Source organism: Chionomys nivalis, chromosome 6, assembly GCF_950005125.1.
Source record: "Chionomys nivalis chromosome 6, mChiNiv1.1, whole genome shotgun sequence".
NCBI classification, from domain to species: Eukaryota; Metazoa; Chordata; class Mammalia; order Rodentia; family Cricetidae; genus Chionomys; species Chionomys nivalis.
Window position 1 is genome coordinate 68,192,298 of NC_080091.1, and position 13,866 is coordinate 68,206,163.

A 13,866-nucleotide genomic window follows, 5' to 3' on the forward strand; every position below is an offset into this window, starting at 1 on the left:
CTAGTCTGGAGGTCTCCTCGTACTGTAGCATACTGAGTTCTGGGATTACAGATTTCCATGGCCAAGCCCAGTTAAACCAACTCTGGCTTCTGCATCTTGCTGTGGAGAGAAGAGAGGAGCAATTGCAGATAAAGGCTAGTATAGTGATGAGGCGAGCAGGCCTGCTTTTTGTCCTGCCCAGCTTCTGCACGGCTAGCTTTACACCTGAAATAACAACACACAAATTGTATTCATTTAAACACTACCTGGCCCATTAGGTCTAGCCTCTTACTGGCTAACTCTCACATCTTGATTAAGCCATTTCTATTAATGTGTGTAGCACTATGAGGTGGTGGCTTACCAGGAAGATTCTAACCTATGTCCATCTTGGGCCAGAGCTTCATAGTGTCTGCCTGACTCTGCTTTCTTTCTCCCACAATTCTGTTCTGTCTACTCCACCTATCTAAATCCTGCCCTATCAAAAAGCCAAGGCAGATTCTTTATTAACCAATGAAAGTAACACATAGGCAGATGACCCTCCTACATCAGGCTAGATTGCCCCACTTAAAGTCTGAACAGCGATCTTAAAGCATACACATCCAGTTCAGTCACACCATGCAGATCTGAGTGCTACCGGTGCTCTTCTACATTTGAACGCGGAGATCTCGACATCTGTGGGAATCCTAGCCAATCATGGTGGCCCAGACCTATGATCCCAGCACTTGGGAGGCACAGGTAAGAGGCTATCATTGGCTACATAGCAAGTTTGAGGCCAATCTGGGCTACATGACACTGTCTCAAAAAGTAAACCTACAAATCAGTGTGGTGCTTTTACTGTAGCGTATATTGTCCATATGACTCTGGTGGGTCAGGTGTTAAAAATAACTGGATATTAGGCTTATAAGAGAATCCTTTTGAAAACTCAAAGATGAATCTGTAGAACAGAACTTACTAATAATGCTCCAGTGTTCATAAGGAAAAGCAAGGCAAAAGAGCATGAAGAAAATCTTCCCCTGGAACTGGTAGCACGGACACAGCTGTGAAATGCGTTGGGCGGGAGATTAGGAACACACTTCTACTAAAGTTCAATGAACTAGTCCAAGCTTATTTTATTTTTTTAAAAGATCTTCATAAAGAGTCATAAAAATTGAGAAGTGGGGCTGGGAGATGGCTCAGTAAGAGCACAGCTGAGCAAGCACGAAGATGTGACTCGGAATCCCCAGTATCTGTGTAAAAACTTGCATGGCTGTGCACGTACCTGGATTCTAGAACTTGGTGGAGGCAGAGACAGGAGGATCACTGAGACTTGCTGGCTGCCGTCCTAGCTCCAGGCCCATTGAGAGATCTGTCTGAGGAAATACGGGGAAGAATGGTAGAATATACCACTGCCATCGCGCACGGCCTCTGCACATGTATACATGTATGTACACCATACACTCGTGCAATAAAAGCAAAGGATTTTAATGACATAGGCTGTTTTATCATGCTAAAAACAATATTTGGTAACTGTCAAGATTAAGACACTTCACATTTTTGGGAAATACATAGTAAATCAAGTGGTATAATTTCCCCATAAAGCAATGTTAGTTACAGTAATTATTTTTTTTTAATTTTTTTTATTTTTTATTTTTTATTTTTTTGGTTTTTCGAGACAGGGTTTCTCTGTAGCTTTGGAGCCTGTCCTGGAACTAGCTCTTGTAGACCAGGCTGGCCTCGAACTCCCAGAGATCCGCCTGCCTCTGCCTCCCGAGTGCTGGGATTAAAGGCGTGCACCACCACCGCCCGGCTTAGTTACAGTAATTAATTGGGGGTTGGCTCCAATTCTTGATAGAAATGACTCCAACTTCCATTTGAAATCAACAATGTGAATGATGGTCCATTTCTTTTACTATTTATGAAAATGCTTTTAAAATATTTGGATGTTAACTGACCGGTTATGATTTCCTAATCACCTCACTGTGTTCTTTATTATTTCATCCTCATGGAGTCCTCTCCCTGAGCTTCTCTGCCTTTTTTGAACAAGAAAAGGAGGGGAGGGCCTCAAGCTTCCTCATTTCCCTGGCCATCTGAATCTCACAGCCTGTTCCCAGGTCTCTGCTCCCAAATCGTCCAAACCCACACCATCATATGGTGAAGGCAGTGATCTCAAGAAGCCCCGAGGTCATTCCTCTTGTCTGGTTTGCAGGTGTCTGTAACTTTTCATGTCTTCTTGTCTGCCCTCTCTCTGTGCTCACTGGAACAAGAGCGAGCAAGAACCCCCTCTATGGTAGCTTCTCAGAGTTAAAAGGAGCAAAACGGAAGTTCTGCAGCCCTGCCCCCATACTGTCTTTTCAGTAGACCTCCAAGAAAAGCTGTAACTCCATGACTATTGGGGACTCCTGTCTCCATTATTTTTATATGTCCACATGAACACCTTCTGCTAGGATAACCCGATGGCCTTGACCTGCCTACCTACTTCCACCACAGTCCGCTACCATCTCAGTGCAGGTGGAATGTAATTGTTAGAGTTGATGGGTTTCAAGCGGTGCAAATCTACAGTCCATGTAGTGATCGCAAATCTGTTGCCGAAAGTGCCCTTAACTGCTGAGCCATCTCTCCATCCCCAGACTGCTTCTAACTTCATTGCCAGTTCCTCTCTCCTCATTCCCTATAACCTGATCAGATGGGGCCCTGACAGGTTTTGGAATGCTGGACCCACTTTCTACTTGGCTGTTCCTTTCCTTAGGCAGCTATTGTTGGCCCCCTGATCCTGTCTAGCCCAGTCCTTTAGATCAGCAATGCTTTTTACAACTTAAGATTTATTTATTACATATACAGTGTTCTGCCCGCATGTATGCCTGAATGCCAGAAGATCTCATTATAGATGGTTGTGAGCTACCACGTGGTTGCTGGGAATTGAACTCAGGACCTCTGGAAGAGCAACCAGTGCTCTTAACCTCTGAGTCATCTCCTCCCCAGCCCTATATATGACTTAAAATAGCACTTTCTCCTCTGAAATTGTTACCCATCCTGCTTCATTTTGTCACCTAAATTGTTTTCCTAATCATGCTTTAATTTTTTTAATTCTCTACTAGAAAGTAAGTTCCACACTGGCAGATTTTTTTGTCTTTTTTATTGATATCTCAAAGCTTAGGAAAGCACTTGGCATGTGGCAGGTGCTCAATTAGTCTGAGTGAATCAGTGAATCACAGGTCTGGAATTTGCTAGTTTCATAGATGAACTCTGAGAATGAGTGAGTTTTCCAGGTTCACGGAGCAGCAATACACAGAATTACAGCTCCCAAGTAGGTCTGTTTCCAGATCCTTTAAGCTAATGAGCTGATATGATAGTATGCTGTATTTACTTCTCTGTGTGTGGAACTGGGCTGATCACAATGATCAGAATCTCATTTCTCTGGACAGTCTGGCTGAATTTACTTTACTGGCTGGTTACTGCTTTCAGTACTAACACAAGCTCTGTTGTACAGGAGAGTCATTCAGGGGGCAGTGTGGTGTCTCAGCAGGTAAGAGCACTTGCCTCTGAACCTGATGAATGGAGTTTGATGCCCAGTACTTCCATGGTAGAAGGAGAGAATCAGTTTCCGCAAGTTGTCCTCTGACCTCCACACATGTCAACAAATGTCATTTTAAATTTAAAAATCCAGGGGAGATATTCAAGCATCCCTGGAAATCGTTTCCGTCAACATCTGGTGGTCGGCGTTGGTACAGGTGTGTCGTTTGCACTGGGTCACCGTAGTGATTGTATCTTCTCTCACTGCAGTCGCTAAAGTTCAAGCAATTGTTTACTGCACGTGTTCTGTTTACGCAGAAGAAAATGAAGCTGTCGTTATGAAGGCACTGGAATGTCAAAACCAAGGCATTAAAATACAACCTTACAGGTAAGGAAAGGACAGCAAACCATTATCAAGCAAAGACTTGAAAATGACAAGTATGATTTCTAGAGTTATAGAAATATATTATGCTTTTTGATAGACTTGAATATGAAGAAACAGCCTAAATTCATACACCTTTAAAGTGGATTCTGTATAGCTTTTGCATGAATACGTTCTTAATAGCTTTATATGTATCTTGTGTATGTGTTTTTTTGTGTGTGTGTGAGTGTGCGTGTGTATGTACATACAGATATTAAAGGGTGGCTTGAAGGATATATTTCTCTCACCACCATATGGGTCTCAGGGATTGAACTCAGGTCACTAGGCTTGGCAGCGAGTACTTTACCCACAATCTGTAACCCTAGTTCATGAACACTGCACTGTACATAGAAAAGAGTCTTCTGATTTTGTTACAGTAAAGCTAAAGGCATTTGACTTTGACTTGGCTGATACCTGAATAAACTGGGTCCAAAGTTCATGTTCTTCTTCAATACATGCATTATTCCACAGAGGAGAAATAAGTATGCAAAGTGTTTATTGAAAGTAGACCGACAACTAGATGTTTATTATCTTAAGCACTCTCAGTATTTTGTACCCACTGGGAAATTGGTAAAATTAATGTGTCGAGATAAAATACAGCAGTAGAGCTGGGATAGAGAGAGCATCAATACTCCAGCCTTAGCTGTGATGGTTCACATCTTGGTCTCCAGCCTTCGTAAGGCTGAGGCCAGCCTGGGTTACATAGAGAGGCCTATCTCAAAACACCAATACTACAGGTCTGGGGATATAACTCAGTTGCAGAGTACTTGCCTCATATTCTCTAGGCTCTTGGTTTAATCTCTAGTACTGCCCAAACAAACACTAAATAGTAGAAGACAAGTACACCACGCACTGGGGATATCAAGAACTCACTCTAAGAATATATTTTTCAAGACTAATTAGTTTGCCAAGACTGTGGCATTGAAGTAAACATCTATCTCCATGCTGCGCTTTCTCCTTCAGAATCCTAATGTCTATATCTCTGCTCTGACCTCCTAACTTGATGCTTTCCCATTGTTCATCTCACAAGCTGCCAAGTTAATAACACCAACATTTCTTCTCTTGCTGACTTTCCTTTCTTATTTAGAAGCTGCTGTTCATAGCTGTCCTTGTTAGAGTTTCTGTTGTTGTGGGGAAACACGATGACCAAAAACAAGTTGGGGAGGCAAGGGTCTATCTGACTATGATGCCATATTATAGTCCATCCCTGAAGGAGATTAGGGCAGGAAGCTGGAGGCAGGAGCTGATGCAGAGGCCATGAAGGGGTGCTGCTTACTGGCTTGCTCATCATGGCTTGCTCAGCCTGCTTTCTTTTAGAACCCAGGGCCACCATCCCAGGGATAGCACCACCTACAATGGGCTGGGCCTTCCCCCATCAATCACTGATTAAGAAACTGCTGGATCTTATGGAGGCATTTTCTTTCCCAATTGAAGTTCTCTCCTTTCAGTTGATTTTAACTTATATCAAGTTGGCATAAAAGTAGACAGTACAATTAACCCCTTGTCAGCTTGACTGACACATAGACCCATTGCTGTTAAGCCATAACCTTTCCTTTCTTGTTCATCCCTGAAATCACATGTGAATACCAATATAACAATATAAACATTTCAAAATTTAAAGGTCCCAGTTATTAAAAATAACTAAAAAAAGTCATTTTCTTTGAAATATTCAGAATCTTTAAAATATTCAATCTCTTTTCAAATCCAAAGTCTTTGTAAAATTCAAAAATTACTTTAAAAGTTCAAGTCTCTCAACTGTTGGCTCCTATAAAATCAAAATTAAATAATTTCTTACTTCAAGGGGGAAGAACTAAGGTATGGTCACCATCTGAAGAAAGCAACACCAAACTCCAAGACAATGTCCCATACTTTTGGATTTCTTTACATCTTCTGGGCTCCTCCCAAGGGGCTTGGGTCACTTCTGTGGCTCAGCCCTCTGCGGCACACACAGCGTGTCTTCTAAACTCCACTGCCGCTGCTTTCATGGTGTTTGCTGCCATCTCCAAACTGCTGGGTCTCTGCTGCACCGGGGCTGCACTTTCATCAATAGCCTCTCCTGGCTCATCTTCTCTATGTGGCCCCTTCAATCCTGGGCCTTTGACTGTTACCTAGGCTGTGCCTTCACCAAAGGCCTCTCCTGGCTTCTCCCAGTGCCAAACCTCAGCTGCTCTCCATGACCCCCTCATGCCTTCAAAACCAGTACCACCTGGGTAACAAACTACCAAGTTCAGCTGCCAGAGTGGGGTACAACCGTAGCTGTTTCTGGAACACAGCTTCTCTGTGCTGACTCTCAGGAAACACTTCCAGAACATTTCACCCCAGTGATGCTGGCCTCTTCTTAATCACCACTGTTTCCTCAGCTCCGGCTGACCAGCATCAATTAGCCCAGCAAAGCAAAGATTCCCCTTCGGTGGCACCAGTCTCCTAAGCACAGCTGAGTCGTCAGCCCCAGATAACTCAAACCTCCCTCTGGAGCATCACAAACCAGGCCTTCATTGTCTGTATTTCTCTCGGGTCTCTTTTCTCCCAGGCTCCCACAGAACAGTTCATCAAAGCTTTGAACACTGGGTGACTTTCCAGCTCCAAGTTCCAAAGTTACTCCACTATCCTCCCCAAAACACACATGGTCAGATCTATCATAGCAACACCCCATTATCTTGGTACCATTTTCTGTCCTGGTTAGGGTTTCTATTGCTGTGCTGAAACACATGACCGCAAACAACTTGGGGAGGAAAGGGTTTATCTGCCTGACACTAACACAGCATAGTCCTTCACTGAAGGAAGTCAGGACAGGAACTCAGACAGGACAGGAACCAGGAGGCAGGAGCTGATGCAGAGGCCAGCACAGTAGCTGACAGTCAACCGCATGTCCCGAGAGTCCTGAGTGCCATAGGAGCTAAATTACCACCTGTCAACAGAGAGCTGCTGGGTATACAGGGTCACAACCAATCAGTGGTTGTACATGGGGGTAAGAGTTTTGAGACTATAATACAGCAAAGGTGACGTGGCCTTTGCTTTCTGTTTCCATGAGGCACTGTTAATTTATATGTATTATAAAAAGGTACAACTTAAATTTAAAGACAGACACAGTAATTCACACTTTAGATTGCTCTGAGATTTAAGCTCCAGTTGGAAAGCAGGCATTTGAGAAGCTTGGAACTACTTGTGGATGCCGTCAAAAGTAACCACGCATTGCCTTAGGGAGATATATGATATGGTCTATTATAATTATTTAGTTTTTCAAATTAGATTTATTTGCTGTATGTGTTGTATACATGTGCCACAGTGTGCATGCGGAGGTCAGAAGACAACTTGTAGGGTATGGTTCTCTCCTTTCACCATGTGGGCCCTGGGTATCAAACTCAGGTCATTAGGCCATTAGGCTTGGTGGCAGACACCCTTAACCACCGAGCCATTTAACTAGCCTAAGAATCATTTCCTAATACCCCAACGTGGTGAATTTAGAATGGAGTTAAATATCACATTCCATCTAATCCAGTCACCCACCAGTTGCTTTGATTTCCTCTTACTAGCCCCAAAATAATGAGTTCATTTTGGACTTGAGCTACCATGATGTTAACTGGAGGCCTATGTAAATGCCTTACTTATTAAAATCCCGTGTGTAGGCTGGGGAGATGGCTCCATGAGCAGAGGGAACAGTGAGTAAGCACAAGGACCTGAGTTTGGATCCTTACAGCACCCCCGTAAAGAGACTTGCATAGCTGCCTATGCCCATAATCCCAGCACGGGCCTGGTGGGCAGGAGGACAAGATGGGGACAGGAAGAGCTCACGATTTTGTTGGCCAGCTGGTCTGTCCACCCAATGAACTCCTGGTTCAGTGAGAAGCTCTCCTTCAAAAGAGTCAAGTGGAGGCCAATAGAGGCAAGCATCAATCTCTGGCCTCCTCAGATGCATGCTTGGACACACCCCATCCCTTACGTTCACAAACATGCACACACACCAATCTCATGTGTTAGAAGTATTAAGCTAAAAAGATGTCTTAGGACGGGAGAAGTGGCTCAGTATTTAAGACCAAGTCTAGTTCCCAGCATCCACACAGTGGCTCACATGTAACTCCAGTTCCAGGGGACTCAACACCTTCTTCTGATTTCCATGGACTTCTGAATGAATGTGGTACACATACTTATAACTTAAGCATTTATATATAAAACAAACAAATACTTTTAGAAGAACTTTTTAGGTATAACCACTTTTTCGTTTTTTTTTTTAAAGATTTATTTATTATATATACAATATTCTGCCTGCATGTATCCCTGTGGGCCAGAAGAGGGTACCAGATCTCATTACAGATGGTTATGAGCCACCATGTGGTTGCTGGGAATTGACCTCTGGAAGAGCAGCCAGTGCTCTTATCCTCTGAGCCATCTCTCCAGCCCATAGGTATAACCATTTTTTAAAGTTTGATTTATAGTCTAGATTTTTCTAGTGCAAAAGAATGGGCATAGTTAATTGCTAATTGTCATTCCCAAAAAAATAATCCAAGAAAACAATCGCTTAAAATTTTATTTATTTTGCTAGGCAGTGGTGGTGCACACTTTTAATCCCAGCACTTGGGAGGCAGATGTAGGAGGATCTCTGTGAGTCCAAGGCCAGCCTGGTCTAACAAATGAGTTTCAGGACAGCCTGCGCTGTTACACAGAGAAACTCTGTCTCCAAAAACAAAAAATTTATATGAGGGTTCACCTGCATGTGCGTATGTGTACCACATGTGTGCCTGGTGCTGGTGGAGGCCAGAACAGGGTCAGATCCTCTGGAATGGAGTTATGGATGGTTCTGAGCTGAAAACTGGGCCTGGTTCCCTTCAAGAGTAGCAAATGCTCTTACATGCTGAATCATCTCTCCAGTGCCCCAAATAGTCACTTTTCCAAATCGGTTTCCTGTGGCTTTATATATGCTGGGTTTTATTAGACTTATATCTTTACTAATCTGAAGGGCAAGAAGATTCACTTTCCTTGCTGCTTAAACTTGCGTTTACCAATTTAGAAATATCTGAAGTCGCACGTGTTTCCAGTTACTGACTGAGCAGCACAGTGGAGGGAGTTGAGAATGGGATTCTAGAATAGAAGCCATCAAACATTTTTTAAAAAATATACACTAATAAATTTATACAGAATTTTAATAACTATAGAGTTTGAATAACTCTATGGAGTTTTAATAACTCTAAAGTTGCCACCTAACATTTTTCATTGTAAATTACATAGTTGTAAAATATATTTTCTCAGAATATTTATTATTTCTAAAATAATATGTGTAGGTTTTAAATATATTCCTCTTAATACAAAAAAAAATCTATTAATATTTAGACTTCCAGTAAACTTTGTTATTCGACCTATGAAAATGATAAATTTCTTACTTGTTTTATAAAACTAGCTTTCATTTTCAAAATCAAATTTACCTTGCCAGAAGTCTTATTTTATGCTTTGATTCAAATGAACATGTTAATATGATTTTGTGGCTTATAAATTTTAATCTAAGATACATAGAAATAAAGATTAAAATGAATAGAAGAAATAATAAGAATGAATAAAAGAATCTCTTTCTTTAGGGAGTAGTTGACAAAAACCGAAGAGATCTCTGCTAGAACCCACTCGTCACCAGGCAGTCAGCGAGCAGCAAACACACTCACCCTCTCTAATAGAAAAGAGGAAACGTACCCCACAGGAACAACCCATCTCCTCACCCCCACCCAGCCTTTTTGAAGCTGTGGGGAACACACTTATGAAAGTGAATACCTAGGTGGCTATTTTACAATACAAACTGGAGAGGGAAGTAGAAAAGAGGGAAAAAAATGGGTCTGTAATTCAAGAGCAGAGCTTCACAGAAGCTGACACCATCTTGAAAATCCCTACCTTGGGCTGGAGAGACAGCTCAGTGGTTAAGAGGTCTTGGTGTGCAGCCATGAGCTGCAGAGTTCAGATCCCAGCACTCACGTAGCAAGTCCAGTGTGGCGATCTATAATTTGTTGCCAATGAAGCTGAGACAGGATGCTCTCTAGTTCAACCACACCTGGGCTATATTGTGTCTTAGTGAGGGTTTCTATTGCTGCAACAGAACACCATGACCAGAAAGCAAGTTGAGGAGAAAAGGGGTTATTGGGCTGACACTTCCGCATCGCTGTTCATCACTGAAGGAAGTCAGAACAGGAACTCAAAAGGACAGGATCCTGGAGGCAGGAGCTGATGCAGAGGCCGTGGAGCAGTGTTGCTTACTGTCTTCTTCCACATGGCTTGCTCAGCCTGCTCTGTTTCTTTCTTTCTTTCTTTCTTTCTTTCTTTCTTTCTTTCTTTCTTTCTTTCTTTCTTTCTTTCTTTCTTTCTTTCTTTCTTGTTTTTTTTTTGTGTTTGTTTGTTTTGTTTTCCAAGACAGGGTTTCGCTGTGTAACTTTGGAGCCTGTCCTGGAACTTGTTGCGTAGACCAAGCTGGCCTCAAATTCACAGAGATCCACCTGCCTCTGCCTTCCCAGTGCTGGGATTAAAAGGCAAGCACCACCACTGCCTGGCTCACACTGCTTCCTTATAGCACCTAGGCTATCAGTCCAGGGACAGCACCACCCACCATGGGCTGGGCCCTCCCCCATTGATCACTAATTGAGAAAATGTCTTACAGCTGGATCTCTTGGAGACATTTCCTCAAGTGAGGCTCCCTCATCTCTGATGACTTTAGCTTGTGTCAAGTTGACACACAAAACTAGCCAACACGTATAGTGAGACCTTGTCACAACAAACAAACACACTTACTCAAACTCTGCTTTGGTATGAGAGAAGTAAGCCACATTCTTGGGTTGTCCCTTTGTTTACCTCCCTAGAGATTTCCGTCTTGTCCTAAACAAGACCGTGACAGTTCAGTGCAAAAGGCACTGGGAGTGGAGAATCGGGAGACTTGGGTGTACTACAGAGCTACTGTTATTATTCACCTCAGCGGGGCTTTGCTGGAGTTGAGCATATTTAACACATGAGCAGTACTTGGCCCAGAGATGGTGCAGGATATTTTATCACCCTGTGTGAAGATGTGTCGCTGTTTTACCTCGCCTGCCTAAGGCACCTGATTAGTCTATAAAAACCTGGACTGGGCATGGTGGTACCTGCCTTTAATCCCAGCATTTGGGAGGCACACAAATGGATCTCTGTGAGTTCGAGGCCAGCCTGGTCTATAGAGTGAATTCCAGGACAGGCTTCAAAGTTACAGAGAAACCCTATCTTGGAAAAACAAACAAACAAAAACCTGAATGACCAATAGCTAAGCAGGAGAGGTTAGGCGGGACTTCTGGGCACAGAGAGGAACTCATGGGAATGAATTTAGGTGCATGGGAGATGCCAGTGAGACACCAAGGAAGTCGGATGTACCAAATGGAAGAGAGGTCAAAAACCACATCGCAGAACATAGATAAATAGAAATAGGCTAACTTAAATTATAAGAGCTAGAGGCAAGAACTGAAGCTAAGGGCCAAGCTTTCATAATCAATAATAAATCTCCATGTCATTATTTGGGGGCTGGTGGTCCCAAAGAAAGTAGTCAATAATTTTAAATTACCATGATTGCTGGGCTTTGGTGGAACATGCCTTTAATCCCAGAGGCAGGTTGATCTTTGTGAGTTTGAGACCAGCCTGGTCTACAGGAGCTAGTTCCAGGACAGGCTCCAAAGCTACAGAGAAACCTTGTCTCAAAAAACCAAAGGAAAAAACAAAACAAAACATGATTATTAATTTTACTTAGCTGCTTTCCAAATGGATATTCATCTTTTAATATTTTGTCATATATTAAGAATTTATGTATTAATATAAATTACAAATATTTCACATTATGGCCTATTTTTCTTTTTCTATTCTCCCCGCCCCCTTCCTTCCTTCTTCCCTTCTTTTCCGGTACTGGAGCCGGAGCATCAGGCTTTACATTTGGAACCTTATCCTGCCTCCCTCGCTATTTCAGTTTTAAATGATTTTTCATTAAAAACTTGAACCTTTTTTCTTTACAGGTATTTATTCGTGCATGGTTCTGGAGGTCCAAAATCCCTAGGAAGGTGTTGACAGGGTTAGTTCCTTGTAGAGCCTGTGGTGAAGACAGTGCCACACGTTTGGTAGTTGCTGGTGATCCTTGGCATTCAGCTCACAGCTGAGTCTCTGCTTCTGTTTCCATGCGGCCCCTCCCTGTGTGTTCTAGTGTCCTTCTTTTCCAGTATTAGATTTGGGGTTCCCTCCCAACAAGGTTTCATCTTGAAGGTTTGAATGGACTTAAATTTTTTCGGTGGGGGTGCTGCTGTTCATCACACAACAGTTTATTCTGTGGCTTCTCAAATTTACACTTTTCATTTGCAAAATATACTCACTCTACCCCAACATCTTCAAAGGTTTTCATCCATTCCAAGATCAGTTATAAACCCAAATTATCAATGAAAAAAAACCCCTCAAATGTTGCCGTCTAGATCGGAGGCAAACAAGACTCTGGGTGTGATAATATTTTGTATTTAAAGAAATAGGCTATAAACTGGAATTCAGAAACTATTTTGTAGGGTCAGTTTCTGGAAGATGATTTGCCTAGTCCTATTTATATAGTGTTTTAAACAACTATATATTAAATATCTACTGTGTGCCAGACACTCTACTAGAGATCAGCAATTTATCAGTGGAATATTTGTGCATACACGGGGTACTGGGGTGGGGATGGAATGCAAGTCTATGCACAGAATTTACTTACAGCCCATATGCTTCGTACACAGAAATCCCGAGGGTAATTTTTGACAATATTTTAATGTATTAGTGTTTCGAGTGTACCTGACACCTGAGGTCTAATGCGGGACATTCAACTATTGCATCATGTCAGCTTAAACAATGTTTGACTCGGAGTGGTACTGAGTGCCTTTGATCCCAGAACTCTAGAGGCAGAGGCAGGTGGATCTCTGAGCTTGAGGCTAGCCTGGCCTACATAGTTCTCTGCTAGCCAGGGCTACATAGTGGGACCCTATCTCAAAACACAAACAAAAAATGGATTTGTGTGCACGGTGGATTCCAGATGATCTGGTGAGGCTGTGTCCCCTCAGAAATCGTCGGCTGGCTATATGGTTGGTCAGAGGAACAATTAGGTCTCTCTCCTACAGAGGAAGTTCCATCATTTGCTGTTCTGTTTTTCTTCAGCATATGTGACAGACTCCCTGGTGAGTCAATTGAGGTCATGTATGTCTGCCCCAAGTGACACACCTGTTGTCCCAGCTACACGGGAAATACTTGCTGAACACAGTATGATTTTCAGGTTGCCCACACTCTTCCTCATTCTCTTCACTGGGGTGCAGCATTGGTACCCCACTTCTGTGAAGGCTTCTCTCTGCACGCTCCCATGGTTACCATCAGCCACACATTAACTCTCTCCTCCCATAGGATCTGTCTCTACTTGTGACAGCCTTCATTGTTGGTCTTATTTATTGTAAGCTGATTTATTTTCCAAAAGTGTAAATTAAGTGAGTTACAGTTCTATTCATGAGCTTTGCACCAAGTAGGCAAATAATAAAATAAATATAAATTTTAAGTTGGTTTTGGATTTCACAATAGACAAAATGAAGTATTCCTGATGCTTTAATTCATATGGGAAGTGTTTAATTATTTTGAATAGATATATTCCAGCCCCTAAATATGGAAACGTAAGTATGTTATGAAGATAAGTGAGTACAGCAGTCATATATAATGCCATAATCATATTGTGTTTAACAACATAATATGAACATTAATATCAGCGTAATAGGAACACAAGAATATTATTTATAATTGACATTAAATGAAAAAATATACTTATAAACATGTTAATAGTTAAAGTTTTTCTATTTGTGTTAGAAGGTCTTTATGCTCTTTTTGGTGACACAGGTTCTCATGAATTTTAGACTCACTTCAAACTCACTATATAGTTGAAAATGACCTTGAACTTTGTGTGTGTGTGTGTGTCTGTATTGTGTAGTCTTAAATTTTTGTGT

At 42.1% G+C, this 13,866-nt stretch overlaps 1 protein-coding gene across 1 annotated transcript in view; it reads left to right on the forward strand.

Annotated features, from left to right (window-relative positions):
- The window catches only part of Nsun7 (NOP2/Sun RNA methyltransferase family member 7), a 40,830-nt gene that overhangs the window by 24,027 nt on the left and 2,937 nt on the right, over positions 1-13,866 (forward strand). Inside the window, exon 10 of the mRNA XM_057772365.1 lies at positions 3,739-3,856. Within this exon, the coding sequence (XP_057628348.1) occupies positions 3,739-3,856 (118 nt within the window). The remainder of the gene's footprint in view (positions 1-3,738; positions 3,857-13,866) is intronic.